Source organism: Aspergillus eucalypticola, assembly GCF_003184535.1.
Source record: "Aspergillus eucalypticola CBS 122712 chromosome Unknown BO83scaffold_8, whole genome shotgun sequence".
In the NCBI taxonomy this organism is placed as follows: domain Eukaryota; kingdom Fungi; phylum Ascomycota; class Eurotiomycetes; order Eurotiales; family Aspergillaceae; genus Aspergillus; species Aspergillus eucalypticola.
Genome location: NW_020290282.1, coordinates 1,037,154 through 1,056,833, shown reverse-complemented (window position 1 = coordinate 1,056,833; position 19,680 = coordinate 1,037,154). Strand labels below are relative to the sequence as shown.

The window sequence follows — 19,680 nt, the reverse complement described above, 5'->3', positions numbered from 1 at the left end:
AAAGACAAAAAGATATGACAAGAGTGGGATTCGAACCCACGCCATCTTACGATGATCAGGAAGCTGTGAAGCTAGGTATTAAGGTGGACCTTAACCTGACGCCTTGGACCAACTCGGCCATCTTGCCTGTTGATATATTAAAAGGTGCATACTTTGACATGATCAATGGCAAGGCAAGTGCAATATAACCCGATTTCCCCAGCCGTAACCGTTACCTTGTATCATGACTAGCGGTATCAGCCGACCATTCACGTTCCCCGCCTGACATTACGATCCATCAAGCGATCGGCCATTTTCCCCCGGTCGCTCTTGATCCTGAGCCTCGGCTCATCGTCAGCCCCGGCAGTTCGGACCCTCCGATCCGGGGAATAACTGCTCCCCCTTGCCTTTAATCCATATATACCGGCGTCGCCGTGGGGTCGTACGATACTACGAAGTTCACTTAATTGATTCAGAAAAAGAAATGTCGTTATCTTCAAATTCTTCTGGCCCCTTTCGGGTCGTTGAGCATATCGTCGAATGCCAACATATCAGGGAGTATCCCGCGGCGATGGCAAATGGCCAAGAAGATGTATTAAATCTGGTCGTGAAGCAATATATCCCGCTCGATAACCCCAACCCACAGCCAGGGGATGTAACGATTCTTGCTGCGCATGCCAATGGGTTTCCTAAGGTTTGAGGTCATCTCAACAATTGAATTAAATGAAGGTGACTAATGCATATACTAGGAGCTCTATGAACCTCTATGGGAGGAGCTATACGCTCGATCAAAAGCAAATGGCTTCCGAATTAGAAGTATATGGATGGCGGATGTCGCGCACCAGGGCGAGAGCAGCGTAGTAAATGAACACCTCCTGGGCAACGACCGTATGGATTTGATCTTCTTTCTCATTACTCCCCGAAATAATGCTGACGAGGTGCATATAGCCAGCTGGTTCGACCACCCCAGAGATCTCCTGCACCTTATCAACGTCAAACGCAAAGAAATGCCTCGCCCCATCGTCGGTATAGGACATAGCATGGGCGGTGCACACCTGTATGCTTTCCCAACCCAACCCTACCACGAACCCATAACCTAACGCCTCCCACAGCGCACAGCTATGCCTTATGCACCCACGTCTCATCCACAGTCTAGTCCTCCTGGACCCCGTAATACAACGTGAGTCCACCCAGCTCGACGGGCTCGAGATGGCCATGCGACAAAGACAACGGATCGCCAAAACGACCCAATTATCCACCTACCGACGAGACACATGGCCATCCCGGAAAGCCGCCGCGGAGGCCTTCAAGCGAAACCCATTCTACCTAGCTTGGGATTCTCGCGTCCTCGACCGCTGGATCGAGCACGGTCTCCGCGAGCTCCCCACGGCCATTCACCCACTAGACGAATCCCAGCAAAAGGAGGGAAGCGGTGACCGACCCGTCACGCTCAGAACAACCCTCCACCAAGAAGTCTTCACCTTCTCGCGACCCAACTACGATGGGCCCCCAGGAAAGAAGGTCCCCGTGAACAAAGTGACCCATCCAGATCTGAATCCCGATCATCTGGGCTCATGGCCATTTTACCGGCCAGAATCGTCGCGAGTGTTCGCTATGCTCCCGCATCTTCGTCCCAGTGTCTGCTATATCTTTGGAGGTAAATCGGATATGTGTTTGCCTGAGATGATGGCGGATAAGATGGCTGCTACAGGAATGGGGCAGGGTGGCAGTGGTGGGGCTCCTGCTGGTAGGGTGCGCAATGTTTATCTTGCCGAATATGGTCATCTGCTTGCTCAGGAGGCTCCTAAAGAGTGTGCCGATGCGGCGAGTAAATGGTTGGGTGCTGAGTTGGAGCGTTGGAGAACCGAGGAGCGAGATTTCCAGGAACAGTGGAAGCGGAAGTCAAAGGTCGAGAAGGTCACGATCGATTCTCGGTGGAAGGAGCATGTTCCGCGACCTGAACGGCCGAAGAAGAAGCATGCCCAGTCAAAGCTGTGAATGGTTGATTGTTCGTTTGTGGATAAAGATCGCACATTACTCCAGCGGTTGTATAGACTGTGTCCTCTCAGCAAGAGGTTAGATATAACTACGCATATACATTTCCAGCGAGATACTTGCGTATCCAATGAGATACCCCGATAGAAAGATCTATATTTATCTCTTGGTCTCAATTTCTTATCTATAGGATATAATGGTATACTTCTGAGTAGCTCAGAGCAGGTCTATAAGCAACTCGATCAACAAAACTGTAAGTGAGCGATCATCCTGACGCAGAAGAGCACTCGAAGCCCCAGTCCTCGAGGCTCCTCAAGAGGTCAGGTCTAAGACACCAAAGAAACAAGGGTAGGAGTGAGTCCAGTTAATTTGATTTCTTGGCCACCCCGTTCGCGCCCTTGCCTGGGGCGCTGGTGCGGAGAACCTCGGGGATGTTCCAAAAGCGAGGCCACCAGAGATGGTACTCCTCTTGGCGGTTGTTCAAGCAGTGTCGGAGCCAGATGCCCCAAACGAGGTACATATAGGCCCCAAGGCCAGTCATCAGATGCCTAGTAGATGGATTAGTATGCAGGGACAGCACGCAGGGTGTCAGCGCGAAACATACCACCAACCATGGCCTTCCAGGAGAATACCCCAGGGAAGACCCACTTGCCGGCGCCATCCGCGGATCTTCGAACAGAAGGCATTGTCCAAGCCCCAGATGGCAAACCCGCCCAGGAACACGCTTAAACCGTAGATAACCATGAACCACATGGTCTTGAGAGTCTTAATGTCCCGTACATTTTCGTAATGTTGGTGTTCCTTGGTCGGAACAGGCAGGCCCTGCTTCTCACGCGCAAGCCTGTCCTCTTCCGTCGAATGACGCCAGCGAGGACGAAGCGTCACCTCCATGGTGTACATGCTGCGGATGAGGACGATGGCTGTCAAGATGCCATATGCGTTCTGGTGAAACAGGGGGTCCTGGAGGTAGTGGTAGTAGAGGGTGATGAAGATCGCCAAGCTGGCAAGGAAGATGCCCAGGATGACGCGAAAGCCATTCGGTCTGGAGTATGAGAAGGATGCATAGCACATCAGACATGTGGTGTATATCATGGACAATTCATCGACCAGCTGCATGGGATCTGTGAGTTTCATGCACGGGTCAGCAACCTTGAACAACACAGGTTACCCCTCCCCCACTATGACTCTTCACTTACATTTCAACGTTGAATGGAAGAGGAAGCTTCCAGTTCCGACCAGCAGATAGCCAAGGTAAGCGACCTGGAAGATAGAATCATGTCCATTGCGACGACAACTTAGGAAACCCTTGATTCCAAGGGCCATAAACAGCAGGTTTGTCAGCGTGTTGACGATCTCTGCGGAGTAGATGGTGGCATAGTAATCCTATCTCGTTCGCATGATGGTTAGCAACTCATTGTAATAGTAAGAGTGTGACCAAAGAATGGAGTGAAACTGTGCGCGCGCGCATACCTCCTCGCACCAATTCAGCGTAGATGTGACGGGGCTCCAATATCCTTCCCTGGAGGGTGGATATGGAATATGAGGGAGGAAGGATGAGAGAGGCATGATGGGTGACGGAGATTCAGCTCAGCTCTCCGCAGGGTGGAGGGATTGGTGACGTCTCTGGCGGACCACAATGGAACGACGGGGAGTTACGAGCAGGAGGGCATAGCAGGGGTAACTTCTTGAAGAAAGGCCAGATTCCCGAAAGAGAGGAAAGGAAAAGGCAGGGCAGTTAAGTTTGACAACTGAGGGTGGCCATCGAACTTACCAGTTACTCTGCCTTACCGGCTCCCCATGAACCGTGACGTCGACCAATACGCCCGATCTGCAGCCCAGTCGCCTAACGTCCAACCGAACTGGCGTGAATGTGACGGTTAAGTACGGAGGAAGGTATGTCACCCGCCATTTACGGGGTCCCCATTGGTTCGATGGGCCTGAGCGGTTTGCCGCCGGGAACAATGGGCGGTAAGATTACAGAGTAAGTACATTCGCCGTGAGCGTGGCCAAGTGGAATGAATGGAATGGTGTTTAACAACCTGCATTCTTCTGCATGCATAGGCCATAGTGCCTCCCTATGTCTCACATTGTAAAAGTGCTAAGACGGCACCTGCTCGGAGAAAGCTCATGGATTGGATTATCTAGCGTTGCCCAAATGCAGCCTACCTAGTATTCTTCCTGCTGAAAATTTCCGTATTTCGACATGATCAGCCCTGTGACTACTGCTAGTACGTCGTAGTACTGAACGTAATATTGGTAAATGGTAAGCAGTGAGCAGCGATAGGCCTGGTTGTTGGGTATGATATTATGAAGTAGACACAGCATGTATTCCAGTAGTTCTTTAGTAGTGCCTGCCAGTCACTGCACAGGTACGTTAACCTTAACCTGAACCTGTACCTGTTGGTGTGCCACTTTTGGCAGGTCCTTACGCCGGAGATATCGGAAGTTGAGAGGCGGCGACGGCCGCGGCAACTGTGGCTGGTGATCTGCAGCCAATCGAGATGCTTTCCGCCCGGCGCCAGATGACTTCACCAACGGCCCTCCGCTTTGGGTAAGAACGAGTCTACCGCTTCGTATCTACACCGTCTGTCACTTTTTTTTCCCCTTTCTCTTTCTTACACTCGCTGAAAAGTCATTCATATCACCTATTATCCTTGCAAAACCTGATTTCACGCCTCTTCGCTTTTGCCATGCTATCCTGATTACCATCAATGTGACCGTCACCGCTTCAAGCGGTCTGTCTCAATCTCAAATTCTTCTCCAGACATTGTCGTGCAGTGCCCCGGATGAGTTGATCTCATCACGCGTGCCCTCTTAAATCACTCCTCTATCTATACTCATTCTTAGCACTGGCTGCGGGATCCGAAGCCATGTCGAACAATGCGGTCTATGCTGTACCGCAGGTGAAAACCACCTCAACCTGTATGGCCACTCATCTACTCTTTTCTCCATTGAGTAAACCCTAACGAACGATCAATCCAACAGCTTCCAAGACGACCTTCCACTTCACCGCAGGGCTCTTCTCGGGCCTTACCTCTTCCATCCTTCTCCAACCCGCTGATCTCCTCAAAACCCGTGTACAACAATCTCAAAACGCCTCCCTCCTTCCAACCCTCAAGGCCATCCTCTCCTCTCCGAATCCAATCCGCAATCTATGGCGTGGTACACTCCCTTCCGCCCTTCGCACGGGTTTCGGCTCAGCACTGTATTTTACGAGCCTCAACGCCCTTCGCACGGGTCTCGCTCAATCGAATGGCATTGCTCCCGTCACCAATAGCTCCTCCGCACTGCCCAAACTGTCCAACACCGCCAATCTAGCTACCGGGGCTGCCGCCCGGGTTGCTGCTGGCTTCGTCATGATGCCAGTGACCGTGCTAAAAGTTCGTTACGAATCAGACTACTACGCCTATCGGAGTCTCTTCAGCGCGGGGCGAGATATAGTCCGGACAGAGGGATTCCGGGGCCTGTTTTCCGGATTTGGAGCTACAGCGGCGCGTGATGCGCCGTATGCAGGACTATACGTTTTGTTTTACGAGCAGTTGAAACGGCGACTGGCGGGCTTATCAGGTTCTTCGTCTGATCAGCAGCCACTGAAGTCGTCATCAATCAATTTCGTCTCTGGGGGATTGGCGGCCGGGCTGGCCACTACCATTACGAACCCGTTCGATGCGGTCAAGACTCGGTTGCAGCTGATGCCGGGGCGGTATGGGAACATGATGCGGGCTGTGAGGTTGATGGTGCAAGAGGATGGAGTCAGAAGTCTATTTGGCGGTTTGGGGCTGCGGATTACGAGGAAAGCGCTGAGTTCTGCGCTTGCGTGGACGGTCTACGAGGAGTTGATTCTGAGGGCCGAAGTCCAATGGGGATCAAAGGGAGAATAGGCTGTCTGTAGATTGTAGTTAGGTTCTCTGTTTTAGATTCCTTAGAAGGGAAGGGGTTAGTTAGGGCCGGAGTTTGTTATTGTTATGGGTATAAAAGGGCCTCGGATACGGACTGCATGGGTCGACGTTTGGTCATCATCATCATCATTGTATCATATATATAGCAACTATTCAAATCCCAACTCATGGAACGAAAAATGAAAACATCATGACTCGACAAATCATTATGCCAACATCTTGTATAGGATAGCTGTGAAAGTGAACAAGAAGAGAACAAAATATTGACAGACGAGGCAAGAGAACACAAGAACCAAATCAGACTAATCAAATCATGGTATCACACTTCGTAGCGCGTCAAAAAAAAAAATTGCGAGCTCAAGTGAAGATCCAGGCACGTGAGCCGGGGTTCTTCTTGCGGACCAGGTACATTTTGTCCTTCTTTCGGTCGTTCACCTTCAGCTCGGTCAGGGTGCTCGAGTGCTGAGCAACAAGCTTGCCCTCACGCAGACGCCGCGAGTGAGCGAACAGCTCCTCCTGAAAGTCCTCGGAGATCCACTGCTTGATGATGATGTAGTTGCCGTCGAGCTGTTCACAGTCAGTCAGTCATCGTCGACGGTATCTAGAGTGTTTAGGGTTCAACTTACCTCGTCCCAGTCCCAGGGTAGACGGTAGGCAATAAGTGTGTCGGGGAGAAGATGTTTGCGGTGGACCTGCACCAGTGAGTTAGATGAACGACTTAGATAGGGCTATGGGGCCGGGGGGGGGGGGGACGGGAGCTGATGGCATACCTTGATCCAGGTAGTCCGTTGGGGCTCAGGTTCCTTTTCTTTTTCCTTCTCCTTCTCCTTCTCCTTTTCCTTTTCTTTTGGCTTCTCAGGCTCCTCCTTGGGCTTTTCCGGTTCCTTAGGTTTCTCGGGTTCCTTCTCCTTCTTGATGATCTTCTCCAACTGCTCTTCGTCGTAGCCGAATTCGAGTCGTAGTCTCTCCTTGAATTCGGCGTCACGTCTCTTTCTTTCTTCCCGTTCAGCGATGATTCTCCGCTCCTCGTTGAGCTTCCACTCCTCGATAGCGGCCTGCTTCATCGCGGCTTCTTTGCGGGCGCGCTCCTGTTCAGCCAGGATCCGCCTGGCCTCTTCATCACGAAGCTCTTTCCTGATGCGCTCCTTCTCCTCCTCCTCTTCCATCTTGCGCTGTATCTCTTCCAGCTGCCGTTGACGCATCTTCTGGCTGAGCTCCTCCTGCTCCGCAGCTTTACGCTGGGCCTCTTCGAATTTGATAAGTTGGTAGCGATGCTCTGCCTCACGCTGCTCTTCTTCCATGCGCTGCTTCTTCTCGAACCGTTCCAGCCGTCGCAGCCGCTCACTGATCTCGTCCTCGTACAGATCCTCCTCCCTCAGCAGCCGGAGCTCATGGTGATGATGGTGAGGAGGAGGTGAGCGATGCTCATGCTCCGGCGCCGGCGGAGGCGGGGGAGGCTGCTGCTGCTGTTGACGATGCTGGGAAGTCTCACGATGACGAGCCAGTTCCCGCTCTAGACGGGCGATCTCCTGCTGATGACGCAGGAGCTCCAGGTCCTGACGGGCATCATTCTGCTCGAGGAACCGCGTATCGAGCATCAGCTCATAATCCCTCGTAGGTGGGAGCGGTGATGCCTCCCGGGAGATACTACTCGGGCGAGTGCGAGCTCGTCGATGATCCCGCAACCTGGTCTCATCCTCCGACTCGTAGGGATCGATGTAGTTCTGCTGCATCTTGTGTTCCTGTTTGCGGTTCTTGGTGGCACTCTTGTTTCGAGCGTCGTTCTTGGCATCGCTCTTCGCATCTGTCTTGGCGTCGGCTTTGGCGTCATACTGGTTGTGGACGTCGACGATGACGGCGACGGGATGGTTGTTGCGTTCGCGCTCGCGCTCACGATCGGGACGACGACGGGCGCCCGTGGAGGCGGAGCGTTGAGGCGCGTGGTGGTCATGGATCACGGGGCTGAGGTAGGTGTTACTATGGATTTGTTCGGGGCTCCAGCGGTGGCGGGAGATGGAGCGTCGACGAGTAGTGACTTTTCGGCGTGGAGTCGTCTCTACCATGGAGTAATCCGATTCGGAGAAGTCAGACTCCGAATCGGTGAGGAGGTGACGTCCTCTAGGATAGGAGGAATACATGGCGGTTGATTTTCTTTGTGTTTTGTATCTGCTCCGCCTATATCCCGCCTCCCTCTTCTTTGATTATGAGCAATTTGGTGTGTGCGTGGATAGTATAGTAGTAGAGGTCAGATGAATAAGGCTGGTGGGGTGTGACGTCGATAAGTGGGCAGCAAATCAGCCGTGTGGTGTGGCGGAGGTTGGCAACCCTGATCTCGAGCAGAACAAGATGCTGATGCTGCTTAAGTTTCAAGACGTTTTGACGATGGAAGTCAAAGTAGTTAGGAGAAGAAGTAGGTGAGGAATGAACAAAGAGGAAAAAGGAAGAGAAGAGAAGAGGAGAAGAAGAAGTGATCAAATAAGAGCGAAAACAAGAAAAAACCGGCCCCTCGTGCCTCGTAAACGCGGGCGCTTCGCTCAGCTGAAGTGGGGGATTGGCAAAGATTGGGCCGCCTTGGGGATCAGCTGCGGGCGGCGACAATTAAGGATTCAGGTACTTTCCCACTGGTGTCTTCGATCATAGGCAGAGAGTCCTCGAATTTACGCGAAGCTCGACCCCTCTCCCCCCCCTTCATGCGGAAGCGCTGAAGCTACTACTACCGGAGTCGAATTAAAACATCTGTTTATAGAACAATTGACAGGCGATGGGCGGCTATTGACACTGTAGTATTGTGTAGGGTAGGTGGATGGTCTAGCTATAGGAAGTAAAGAGTGAGATTGGTTCATCCCATCACAGCCATTTAAGTGACCAATAGATGGTTAGTCGATGGATGTTGGTAGTAGCTTCTAGCAGTCCGTCCAGAAAGACGGCATCTTCCATTGTGCGAGTGAGTGAGTGAAAGAGAGGGAGAGGTTGGGCGTCTAAAGCGCCACCCACGCCAGTCATCAATCTCTCCACCATCCTGCATCGAACAATTTCAGGTTCTCCTGCTTTATCGATAGATACTTACCTTGTTTGTTAACTAATTAATTTCCACTTGATAGGAGAAGTCCGCTCACTACTACTTACTCACCCAGGGGAAAAAAACCCACGGGTCTAACCGTTGGCGTACCCATGGAACCCTGACGTCCACAAGTTCTTTCAGTGGAGATTATCTATCTACGTTAGTTATCTCCTGACTTCGTAAAGTCTAAAGTAGACACTCCGCTCAGCAGGCATCAAGGATGACCAGGCAGTAGTCAGTCAGTCAGTCAGTCAGTCACTGACATTATTGTGAGTGCGTATTGGCACCTGACCTGAGATCAATGATTAGTTGGCACATTTCGGAGATGGATGACATCCATTCTTGTGTGTACCCTACATATTACTGGGTAGGTATTAAGGGTCTGGTCTAGTCTAGTCTAGTCTGGTCGATTCCTGTCTGTCTTTGGCCCCCACTGACAACTAATACGTACATCCACAACACACAGCCTTGTGGGCCGAGGTTGGACAACACTCACCTTCAGGCATGATTTGAGGGTTGCTACTTACACAGCTGTTTGGTAGGGTGTCTCTCAGTTTTACAGTAATACGATGCTCTGGAGATACTCAGAGAATCAATTCAGAGCTAGTAGCTCCTCTTTCTTCTCCCCCCTCCTTTATGTCGAACGAACGCTTATATCTGATAATTTAAAGTGTTCCGACAAAGAATGTCCTTATCTTCCTGCTATCCTGCTAGGCCTATGTACCCACCCACATATGTAGTCATCCGGAAGCGTTTGATATCCACCATATATTGCAGACACGAGGAGTGAGATCTATTACAGCTTGTAATTAACAGGGGGAGTTAGTCAAACAAGAATAAATAACAATTAGAACCGGACAAATAAACTGGAAAAGCACACAAATGGGAAAGAAACCCCATCCCTAGCCCTCTTCTATCTGCTAATAGGTACGATCGGCTCAAGTACAACTTTATAAAGGTAGCCCCCCCCCCCACCCCCCCGCAAATATCTACCAGCCTTCAGCATCATACCGCCTTCTTTCTTAACTTATGAAGGCATAGTGCTACCTGTCCTTGAGAGCCTTGGCCATCGCCTCCTCCTTCTCCCGTCGTTGTATATACCAAAAGAGCACTGGGTATGCCAAATCAAAGCCGAGATAGAGATAACAGCACCAGAGCATAAAAGGCTCGCCCAGCCATCCAAAAGCCTCTGGCCAGTACTTAATACGGAGGTAAAACTCCGGGATTAGAGTCAACGAGCCCGTAAACCGGAAGAACCTGACTCGAAGTTTAGCCCCTCTTCAACAATCCTATTTTGTCTTCTAGACCCTAGTTATACGTACCACAAATGGAGGGAAAATCCACGCGTGGCTCCCCGAACCAGAAGCTGACTGACATATCCAACGCTCAGGATAACCTGACATACAATTGCGTTCGCGAAGCAAGCCTTCACCATGCCGAGCTCTGACGCAAGACAAATGTGCCCTGCAATTGCCAGTAATATCCCACCGCCATATATCCAAGGCAGATTGCGTTGTATCATTGGGGATCGGTCCCATTCTCTGGACCCATATTTGATTGCCGCGAAGATGACGCCAAAATTGCTTACCACGGCGACTTGGAAGGTAAGACTGACTAGCCAGTGGTCTAGAGAGAATAGAAAACCGAAGGTGATCTCCCATGCGATGTTGAGACACTGGCAAATGAGTGGCATGGCAAAGGACTTGTCCTTGTAAGATCGGTATATCATGCCATAGTACACATAGAGCCAGATAACGTTGGTGTAAGCATTAAGGGCATAGACTGTTGGTGCCCAGACCGCGAATTCTGGGGGAGCAACGGAAAGATCGAAGGCTTCCATTATGCGAAGGCTGAATAAGAAAGTGACAGGGTAGGCTAAAAGAAGTGACTGAGAGGAATAGGGCGGTTATGTTTCCGGACAGGTCTTATGGGCTTTATACCTACATCATAAGAAATATGGAATACTCAACTGACCAATATAGAATAAAATTAGAAGCAAAGACGAAGAATGAGAATTCAGCGAGCTGCACCTTTGTCTGTGATCAAACACATGACAAAACCGACGTATGCGCAAGATAACCCTTTCTAATTGCGCTTGATTGCAAGTAGTAAATTTTAAGACATTACTAGAGCTGCCAAACTTCCAGAAAGCCGTGAGTTCCAGCGGACTGACATACTGGCTGGTCCGATTTCAAAGTGGCACGCTTGAGTTTCTCCAGCCGTCGATTTGGATGCTCGCTTTTCTTCATCAATAGGCCGTCTGGACCGACACATTACAAGTCATAATTAAGCGTGCTCTGCTGCTGCTTCTTGGATACCTGGAAGCCAGACATCCGGCTATGGTCAAGTTCACATTCGCCAGTTCCGGGTTCCGCGTTAGTCATATTGCAGCATACCGTGCTTTAAGCTCCAGGTGGCCCTTGCAGTCCGTTTTAGTGCAGCATAGAGCTCATTACCTCTTGTTAAGGGTAAAACCAGTTTGTCTATTCTGAACACTGGTAGCAAAATTTTACTATCCCGCTCTTGAAACCTCAAGCCTATGCACCTTACCACCCGTTAATATCCAAATGGACAACACAGGAAGAAAACGGTAAAAGGAGAGGAGAGGGGATACAATAAATTGGACATTATAATTAACCAATCCGACCATACTTGTAGGAGCTGGCAGGCTCCGCTCTGCATTCCATGATTGAAGTTTGCTTCGGAAAGCATTGCGAGTCAAGGTAAATCGTTTACTGGTTACGGAGCTATCCCTGGTACGCCACCGCGGATTTATTACTCCGAAGTTATCTCGTGCCCGGGTTCTATCGGCTGACTGTTAGTTGTTTTATTGTCGCATGTAGAGACCGAGATTGCGCTATTTTGCATGAAATTACAAACTTATGAAAGGGAACAAGGGTGCATAGATTGCTCAAGTGTATTTGAAGGCTGCGAAGAGACTTAATATCTACTTCGCCCAAGTCCCTCTTATCCATGGGGATCGGGCTTACAGCTCGGAGTGCGAAGGGGCCCGACATGGGCAGTTTTCTAATCAGGAAAGCACCGGCGATGCATTTAGATATGAGGTTCTCTTTTCGCCCACAGTGAGCTTCTCATCGATAGTTCAGCCACGTACCCCGATATGCATCTGCCTAATTGCTCTAAGCAGGGCACCAATTTGGCGCAGTGGTCTTGCACTAAAGTGTCGCTAATCTCTGAATGGACGTCAAATAGTCGGCTTCTTGGTGGATTGGTACTAGCAAGAGGGCTCGAGGTAGACCAAGCGCTCAGTTTTGAACTGAAAAATTTGACGTGCATTCACCTTCCTGCAGACCAGAATCAACAAGCTCAAAATTACAGAGTAGCCAATCAAGCATCACTGCATCCTCTCCGTTTTTCTCAATCAATCCAAGCTGCACGAGCGCTGATTCAGCGATACAACAAACGATATAAGTGCTTCCCCAGTTACAAACCAACTCGCCTAGGACATCCTTAATCCAAAGAATGTTCCTTTGTACTAATTGAATTTTCTTACGGAGAAGTTGCATACAACAGTAACAGACTTATGAACGATGCACAATCCACTCCGGCTGTTCCGACTCCGCAATGGTCGCTCCGATAATGGAATTCTTATGGAGTGAAGAGAGAAACAAAAGTGGGAGTTGCAACGATTGCCGAATAAATTCCAATCTTAGCTAATTACCTTTCAGTAATTAGATGCCTATGACTCCTGTTGCTCTTATGGAACTGCCTTCAAGCGTCCAGATTGATTAGGATGAGAACACAATAACCATATCACCCGAGAAATTGAGTCATCTTAGGAAGCCTTCCCAATTGTGGCCGTCGCGCAGCTCGCAGTTGATGCAAACCAACCCTGACAAAGAAACTCAAAGCCCAACATCTAATCGGTCCAATCCTACAGAGGGCTGTCAGAACATCGAGCATCATACTCAACACCTTATAGCGAAGGGGGATAGAAAGAATACTCAAGGACAAAAGGAAAAGAAGAAGGCCAAAGAATTGTTACTTACCGCCCAGCAAGCCGTGGGGTAACCATCTTGTCCACAGTGGATATTGGCGGTGCTCTGCACATACGAGGTCAGTTTCCTTAGTAATAACTATATAGACTGGCACAATATACTTACGCCGAGGGCAGTCTGCACGCAATCCTCGGACGCCCAACAGTCACTGGCAGAATGGCACTTCAAGCAGAGTCAGTAACAACTTATGGTCTAGCTTTGCATCTATTGTAAATGTAGATGCAAACATGCAAGACATACCTCAATACCGGCGCCACAACCATGCCAATGATAAGCCCGCGACTCCATACTGTTAGAAACCGGTGCAGGGGAAGCCAGAGCTCTTGCACCGAGACTCAAAGTTGCAGCGAGGAGGAGGAACTGCATTGTGAAGGTGATATTCTTCGTTGTTAGATTATTAGAAGGAGGCGGGGCGATTGGTACTGATAAATCTGGTGACACTTTGAAGTCTGGAATTGAAGCCTCCACAAAGCCAGAGAGGAGGCTTTTATATGCCTGGCGCAGGATTAGGCGTCCAAAGCCCATGCATATCGTGCATACAACCTAGATGCTGACTTTACGAAGGCATAAGAAACCTGACGAATAAGCAGCTCTGATGACCTACATTTCACGAAGACAATGGATATGTCATGTTCTGAGAAGCAACATGACCGATGGTTAGGTTATGCAAGATGCAAGGGAACCCCGGATGAGAAGGTATGTTGGTTCTTTTCTCGTAATGCTGATTCTGGGCGGAAAGCCTTACATCTTCCCTTGCCATGTGTACGTGCGTCATCGCACGTATCGGATCCAGACTGCTCTGCTATCCGTCTGAACTAACTGCTCTCATCACTTAATCAATGCAAGACACGAGTTGAGGTTACAAAGACCGCGTTAGAGGCGGCTACCACAATGATGGGGATCATTGTAGAACCAACTATAATTAGATTAACTTCGGCACGTTACACAGCGCCAACGTCACCACGAGTGGATAGCTGGTTTTTAGATAGACTGTCATGATGTCTCGTCAAATCGTCAATACGGAAAGAAGAATTGGTGTTGCTGTCTCAGACCTACCGCGTAATGCGAGCATATATTACGTGACAGCCAGGGACCAAGCCGACAGTCAACGGCCTTGAGTCCAACGTCAGTTTCAGTACCATTCGGGTCGTAAAGTCAAGCACCAACTGAGACACATTACTCCATGTCGGGCAAGGTTTCAGCGCATCATAGAACTCTTGCATGGGTACAGATCACCCAATTCGCAGATGTCATATCAATGCAGATAGACCCTGCACAGCTGGAATCTGGCGATACACGACCTTGCCCTGAGGCCCGGGTGTCCACCTGTACCACAACGGGAAGGAATAGCCGCATGGCGTGTGCGCCAACACGGTATTACCACGGCTAAGAGGGGTAAGATATAGATAGGAATTAGACATGCAATCAGCACGGTCGAGTAACATTGTTCGCCCGCGGAAGATTCGCACAGCAATGATGCAAGCAAACTCCGAGTTTCACTACGCTTCCGCTTCATTGGTGCCTAGATCAGCCTTGGAAATGATCCCGCCCAGGGCTAGAATTTGCCACTGTGTAATCCGGAGAGATAATCCTGGCTAAACAGCATGACTATGGCTATGTGGTGCTCCAAGTCCCGCCCGGGGTCGTGATGTCTCATTACCACATCATCATATCATCCCATTGTATCCCATGTTATTGACGAGTGGCTTTAGACCCTGAAAAATGCCAGGGAAGAAAAAATAGGCAAGCTGCACCACAGAAGAAAAAAAAAGTTTATAATCTCCGCGGGTGCAGTGCCTACAAGGGAAGGATTGCATGCGAGTGAGATAATGAGCTTGGGTGGTGAGCATCGCGCACCACTTCGATGACATATTGCATTCATAATGTGGAGCGGACGGTCGTTACGCCCATCGTGCCCTGTGAGAGATCGATTGGCGAATCTGTCAGCCCACAAACTGCATGAGATGCGACCTTTTTGACACATCCATTCAGCTGCTCTCTAAGTAGTTCTGCTACTAGGTTGTTTTTCTTTATTACTGAATCAGGTATCTCCCTATGCTCTTCATTGATTTGCACTGTACCCTATCTCTTAACTTATTGATCCATTACTATTCGCTATCATATATTGACCTCGAATCCGTACTTGGATAACAACTGATCTCTCGGTCCCGGGTAGTCACATATAGAATAATATAAGTGAAGGCATCTCCTACAAGTGGTAGATGCGTTATAGGGGAGTTAACAGTAGTAGACAGGCATTTCTTCCTTTTGTCATCTTCAAGGCCAAGTCTCACATTGTCACGCAATATCCAAGTCACGTATTTAGTCAGATCAAAATTGTTATCTACCAAAATAACGATTGAATTTCATAAGAAGATGGCCGCAGAGGGCTTTTAGTATGATTACTGAAGTCTTCATCTGCGGTGCATTGCCGCCACCAAGAAGCTGAAATGTAGAGTAAACCCGGGGAATGTGTATGCCTACAAAGTTTCCTGAGTAGCTCCAGCTTCTCAGCGTTAGGGAGTTGTGGTTTGTATTTGATTATAATACAAGTATTTGATTGTAGGGTAACCAATGTTGTAGCATCCATCAATCTAGTAGATAAAGTCGGCACTATTTGGACCATACAGGCTAATCAGTTCCGTTTATTTGAGAATGGCTGGTGTCAGATCAGCCGACTTAATGAAGTGTTCTCTAAAGAGCCTACCAAGACTATTATCCCTCCAGCTACTAAGGCAACTACTTCAGACAGAAGCCCAGGTAGATTCTGTATATTCAAAACAAACAGACAGCTTCCTATTTGGATTTAGGGGTAAATAATAGTCCAAATACAGCTAGCTGCAGAGTCTGTATGGTCATGTGTAGAATCCAAATACGTACCAACAACAACCGCCTAGTATTCGTGATGCAGTCATTACTTGAAGCGGTCCCCACTGCGGCTGGTAGCCTGATAGAGCTGAGATAGCGTGAAGATATTGTGCTGATTCTCGTGGAGCCATTCGCTGACGGATGGCGAACGGAACTGCGTTTCCACGATCGGACACCCCCACTCCGCATCTTTGGTTTGGAGAACACTTTCCTGGATGGGTGCTCATATCTCCACTTGCTAGATGTCAAGGACAGCCGTCTTCCTCAACAAAATTGGCTGTTTGACAGCCTATGGCCAGCAAGGCAAGAGGACTACGTGGGATCGACCAATACCCCAAGCAATGTTCTGAACAACGCCTTTCTCCGACCTTGCTTTTGCCTGCGCAAACTCGCAAAATGCACCTCTGAATACCTTTCTAACTGGATGAATCCTGGTATCAGATTGGCTAGGCTGATTTAGCAAATACTACTACGTAGGTAGCCAGAAGGCGAGGGCACTAGACGAGACCCTGCTCTCCCTCTTCTGGCTGTGCCTCGCTCCGCAAGCGCCTGATAGCAATACAACCAATATCTTTTCGTTTCATGCTTCATGCTCGGTAGCGGCGCCTCAACATCTTAACTTCCTACAACACCCCGCAGCCTTTTATCGGCATTTCTTTCGGTCAAGAAGATACTCATTGCTACTAGTATTCCTGATCCATACAGAAACATCGGATATATAGAGCTACTATCCGTTTGATACTGCCTTTTCAATCGCTTCAACCTCTACAAACTATGTAAATAATGTAAGTAGGCGGAGGTTGGAAGGAAATAAATTCCGAGTCGGCGATTTACCGCATATACTTGCTCATACCGTTCGGGTGGCGCACTAGTATAATACTGGTATATTAGCACCTTGTCGCTCGAACACAAGATCTACTTTGCAGTTTGCACAGTGGGGTGCCCGATCGTCGAAGGCGCTACATGACTCTGGAGTAGTTTCGCCACGCCAGTGCTTGGACCCTTTTGGGGACTCCAGCAGCTGAACTACTATGGAGCTAAACTTTGGGATGATCAATCTTCATCTTCAAAAGGACAATCTGACTTTAGTGGCGGTAAACTCTTGTACAGTGAGAATAAAGTATGCCCAAAACTAACCCAGGAGAGAACAAGACTCGAGGTACAGATACCTGCCATTCACCCACTTCAAAACGAAACTCCATAACCATCCTCTTTCTATCTATCCATCCTCTCTATACAAACTGTCCATATACAATCAGCCTACTCGCGACCCCTCAACATGTCGAACCTTCTCCGCAACGGACAATGGCTCGTACCCGGCCACAGCTTGAAAAGCACTAATGGCAATACCGAATTCTGCATGCAGAGCGATGAAAAGCTTGCCATTTACTAATACACCCGTTGTATATTCCAAAATACAGCCGTTCAACGGGAGGATACCCAGGGGCTCAAAATGCAAGAGGACGGAAATCTTTGTCCGCAGTAAAGTTTGTATCTTTCCTTTTCCCATTGTTCAGGACACCCTATGTTCAATAGGGTTGGTTGGAAAGGTCCCCTGGGCTAACATGAACTTACTATCTAAAGTACCATCAGTGGGAGGATCATCTGGCACACGGAGACTGCCTACCCCATAGGCGACAACAGTGTTTACTGTATCGTGCAGGACGATGGTAACATCGTACTTTACAAGGCTGGAGGCAGCCCCATCTGGGCCTCGAACACTCAGGCGGTGGCGGTGGAAGTGTGAATACTCGTCACAGGTAGAGAGAGAGAGAGAGAGAGAGGGTAGGGATGCAGGACCTGCGAGACAGGCGCTGACTGTTCCCTAGCTATAAGCAGGTAATTGGGGGTTAAGATAGTGGATATATATTGAAGAACATAAGGACATATACCTTTATACCTTTAGGGAAAATTATATGGCACATCCACTGACCATCGCCAACATGTACACTTAATGACTGCGCGTGTATGAAGCCGAGCAATTAAGGTCGGTGTCGCCGCGTCGCACAGCCAAATCTGACCGTATAGTTCTGATGCTTGGACCAGGAGGATTCATAAAGTTCGGTTTTAGAGCCTGCGGGAGTTCTGTATGTGTCTACTGCTGTATAATGATTGAACGGCCAAATATGGCTGATTCGAAGCTAGACCAATGGTCGAAGACAATTTTTACCTCAAGGATAGTACTTTGCCTTCTACTGGCAAATGAATCACCTTGTGTGTAACCCGTACTAGCACCATCCCTGCGTGTAGAAGGAATTACCTTTGAAAGCATCGCCACGCCGAGCCGTGCGTGGCTCGATTACTGCGCTTATAGGAATGCTGACTCATATAGACCAATTAGCTCTCTAGGTCCTTTGGAGATATCACTGTAAAGTCTCTTCAAAGTTTTATCTAGGGTGGCTCAGATAGCTTGAAGGTAAAACAACTGACCGCTCAATTCTCCGTTCGGGTCTTTTGATCATTGGTGGATTCGTGCAGATCAGCAGCTGGCCAAAGTCAGTTTACCAGAATGGCGGCTTGAGGGGTCTTAGGAGAAATGGGAAGCAATCAAGAGACAGGTAACACTGCAGTGATCAGGGGCCCGATATGATACCATCAAAAGATCTTTACTGTCTGGGGAGGCTGATTGGTAGTCCCACCTAGAGGGCTAAGTTACCGGTTTACTCGATAGGTCGGACAGCATAGTCACTAGCAATCTCTCATGTCAATTTATAGTAGATTGATATTAGCCAGTCAACTACCCCAAAACGGAGGAAAGACTGAGCCGTAGCAATGCATTGTAGTCTTCTTTCGGCCCCTTGGTGCCGGAATCCCAACGGAACTATGCAGGAGTATAGTGACACCCACCACGCAAATTCCGTAACCGGGCTGCTTTGAATGGGTAAACACGACATTCTTTCCGATGAAGATCACTGTTGGATTCGTTTTTCCTGCATACAATAGCTGTAGGATTGGATCTAGGGGAAAATGTCCACGCAGGCACTGCCTCTATCCTGCTGCAAGGGAATACTCGGCAAGTACGCAACGTCTTGCAAGGGGCGGGGGGCTTGCATATGTACGCCACGAGTCCCCAATAGAGCAATATTCCGATGAAATGATAATCTTGCATGGTGAAAATTCTTGCCTTCAAATTAGGGGATCATTAGATGGCAAGCATGACTCGTCGACGACACGATCAGAACAGCCCAGCAGCTTCCTAGCCCAATTGTGAATAGCGGATCATTTCCCCCAAAGCCCATGCACATATGTCTCAATACCGGCTACTACTGGAGCTGACATCATCCCTTGGAAACATTCTAATCCATTGGTCAGATTTACCTCTGATAAGTCTGGCGATTGTTAGCGGCCGTCGGTAAGAGCGTTTCTTGTAGATCAACTCACAACAGACTGTTTCATCTGCAAGTTTCATGCGACTTACAACTTTTAGTAACTACTGTCTTGAGATTACGAGGAATTTTCACAGGGATTTGACCGGATCATATGATAGCAATGCAGAGACAGTATGTCTCACTCGCCCATACACACAGAGAGACTCATAGACAGACAGAGAGAGAGAGAGAGTGAGTGAGTGTGTGTGTGTGTGCGCGTGTGTAGGTGGGTAGGGCAGTAGTACTTTTGCCATCCAACCCATTCATTAGCTATAAAATGACCCACATGGATTCTGTATACAGCAAATTCCGCAGCCTGACAGTGCTACCGGCCGTACGCATTCCAGCAAGGGTGCCATAACTGCGCTGAATTCGGGTAATGGGAAATTCTAGCAGACTATGGGCTGGTCACTGCTCGGCTAAGGCCGGCGCGAAAGCCTATGCTATAAGAAAGCACTCAGATCCTCTCAATTGTCTTAATATCCTACAGT

General features: G+C 49.1%; 6 protein-coding genes and 1 non-coding gene across 7 annotated transcripts; 2 read left to right on the top strand and 5 right to left on the bottom strand.

Annotated features, from left to right (window-relative positions):
• Positions 1 to 15: 15 nt before the first annotated feature.
• On the bottom strand, positions 16 to 127 carry BO83DRAFT_t116. The gene has a single exon. It is a non-coding gene; the product is annotated as a tRNA-Leu (tRNA).
• A 299-nt stretch (positions 128 to 426) lies between these two features.
• Positions 427 to 2,115, top strand: BO83DRAFT_377334 (putative toxin biosynthesis protein). Its single transcript, XM_025530959.1, has 4 exons — positions 427 to 673; positions 729 to 867; positions 928 to 1,036; positions 1,092 to 2,115. The coding sequence occupies exons 1-4, from the start codon at positions 464 to 466 to the stop codon at positions 1,975 to 1,977; spliced, it is 1,344 nt and encodes a 447-aa protein (XP_025389856.1). The 5' UTR covers positions 427 to 463; the 3' UTR covers positions 1,978 to 2,115.
• On the bottom strand, positions 2,115 to 3,789 carry BO83DRAFT_377332 (ceramidase). Its single transcript, XM_025530958.1, has 4 exons — positions 3,445 to 3,789; positions 3,171 to 3,357; positions 2,579 to 3,095; positions 2,115 to 2,522 (listed from the first exon to the last, which is right to left on the bottom strand). Exons 1-4 carry the CDS (start codon positions 3,538 to 3,540, stop codon positions 2,339 to 2,341), a joined length of 984 nt encoding a protein of 327 aa, XP_025389855.1. The 5' UTR covers positions 3,541 to 3,789; the 3' UTR covers positions 2,115 to 2,338.
• Positions 3,790 to 4,475: 686 nt separating this feature from the next.
• BO83DRAFT_377331 (putative mitochondrial carrier protein) lies at positions 4,476 to 6,071 on the top strand. The gene is made up of 2 exons (XM_025530957.1): positions 4,476 to 4,894; positions 4,958 to 6,071. Exons 1-2 carry the CDS (start codon positions 4,845 to 4,847, stop codon positions 5,853 to 5,855), a joined length of 948 nt encoding a protein of 315 aa, XP_025389854.1. The 5' UTR covers positions 4,476 to 4,844; the 3' UTR covers positions 5,856 to 6,071.
• Positions 6,043 to 8,152, bottom strand: BO83DRAFT_241893 (uncharacterized protein). The gene is made up of 3 exons (XM_025526969.1): positions 6,644 to 8,152; positions 6,500 to 6,565; positions 6,043 to 6,440 (listed from the first exon to the last, which is right to left on the bottom strand). The coding sequence occupies exons 1-3, from the start codon at positions 8,009 to 8,011 to the stop codon at positions 6,231 to 6,233; spliced, it is 1,644 nt and encodes a 547-aa protein (XP_025389853.1). The 5' UTR covers positions 8,012 to 8,152; the 3' UTR covers positions 6,043 to 6,230.
• A 1,825-nt stretch (positions 8,153 to 9,977) lies between these two features.
• Positions 9,978 to 10,898, bottom strand: BO83DRAFT_407264 (uncharacterized protein; the record flags this gene model as incomplete). Its single annotated transcript, XM_025533942.1, has 2 exons — positions 10,257 to 10,898; positions 9,978 to 10,191 (listed from the first exon to the last, which is right to left on the bottom strand). The coding sequence occupies exons 1-2, from the start codon at positions 10,772 to 10,774 to the stop codon at positions 9,978 to 9,980; spliced, it is 732 nt and encodes a 243-aa protein (XP_025389852.1). The 5' UTR covers positions 10,775 to 10,898.
• A 1,916-nt stretch (positions 10,899 to 12,814) lies between these two features.
• BO83DRAFT_425770 (uncharacterized protein) lies at positions 12,815 to 13,319 on the bottom strand (the record flags this gene model as incomplete). Its single annotated transcript, XM_025535230.1, has 4 exons — positions 12,815 to 12,829; positions 12,945 to 12,998; positions 13,059 to 13,115; positions 13,194 to 13,319. The coding sequence occupies 4 exons, from the start codon at positions 13,317 to 13,319 to the stop codon at positions 12,815 to 12,817; spliced, it is 252 nt and encodes an 83-aa protein (XP_025389851.1).
• Between the last annotated feature and the right edge of the window lie 6,361 nt (positions 13,320 to 19,680).

Bases quoted from the DNA above. Each gene is read 5' to 3' on its own strand.
- BO83DRAFT_377334 (XM_025530959.1), top strand. From the start codon at position 464: ATGTCGTTATCTTCAAATTCTTCTGGCCCCTTTCGGGTCGTTGAGCAT. The intron at 868-927 runs GTATGGATTTGA...AGGTGCATATAG, and splicing joins ACACCTCCTGGGCAACGACC to CCAGCTGGTTCGACCACCCC. The intron at 1,037-1,091 runs GTATGCTTTCCC...CGCCTCCCACAG, and splicing joins AGCATGGGCGGTGCACACCT to CGCACAGCTATGCCTTATGC.
- BO83DRAFT_377332 (XM_025530958.1), bottom strand. From the start codon at position 3,540: ATGCCTCTCTCATCCTTCCTCCCTCATATTCCATATCCACCCTCCAGG. The intron at 3,358-3,444 runs GTATGCGCGCGC...CGAACGAGATAG, and splicing joins CGCTGAATTGGTGCGAGGAG to GATTACTATGCCACCATCTA. The intron at 2,523-2,578 runs GTATGTTTCGCG...TCCATCTACTAG, and splicing joins CTGGAAGGCCATGGTTGGTG to GCATCTGATGACTGGCCTTG.
- BO83DRAFT_241893 (XM_025526969.1), bottom strand. From the start codon at position 8,011: ATGTATTCCTCCTATCCTAGAGGACGTCACCTCCTCACCGATTCGGAG. The intron at 6,566-6,643 runs GTATGCCATCAG...TCACTGGTGCAG, and splicing joins AACGGACTACCTGGATCAAG to GTCCACCGCAAACATCTTCT. The intron at 6,441-6,499 runs GTAAGTTGAACC...GACTGTGAACAG, and splicing joins TACCCTGGGACTGGGACGAG to CTCGACGGCAACTACATCAT.
- BO83DRAFT_377331 (XM_025530957.1), top strand. From the start codon at position 4,845: ATGTCGAACAATGCGGTCTATGCTGTACCGCAGGTGAAAACCACCTCA. The intron at 4,895-4,957 runs CTGTATGGCCAC...GATCAATCCAAC, and splicing joins CAGGTGAAAACCACCTCAAC to AGCTTCCAAGACGACCTTCC.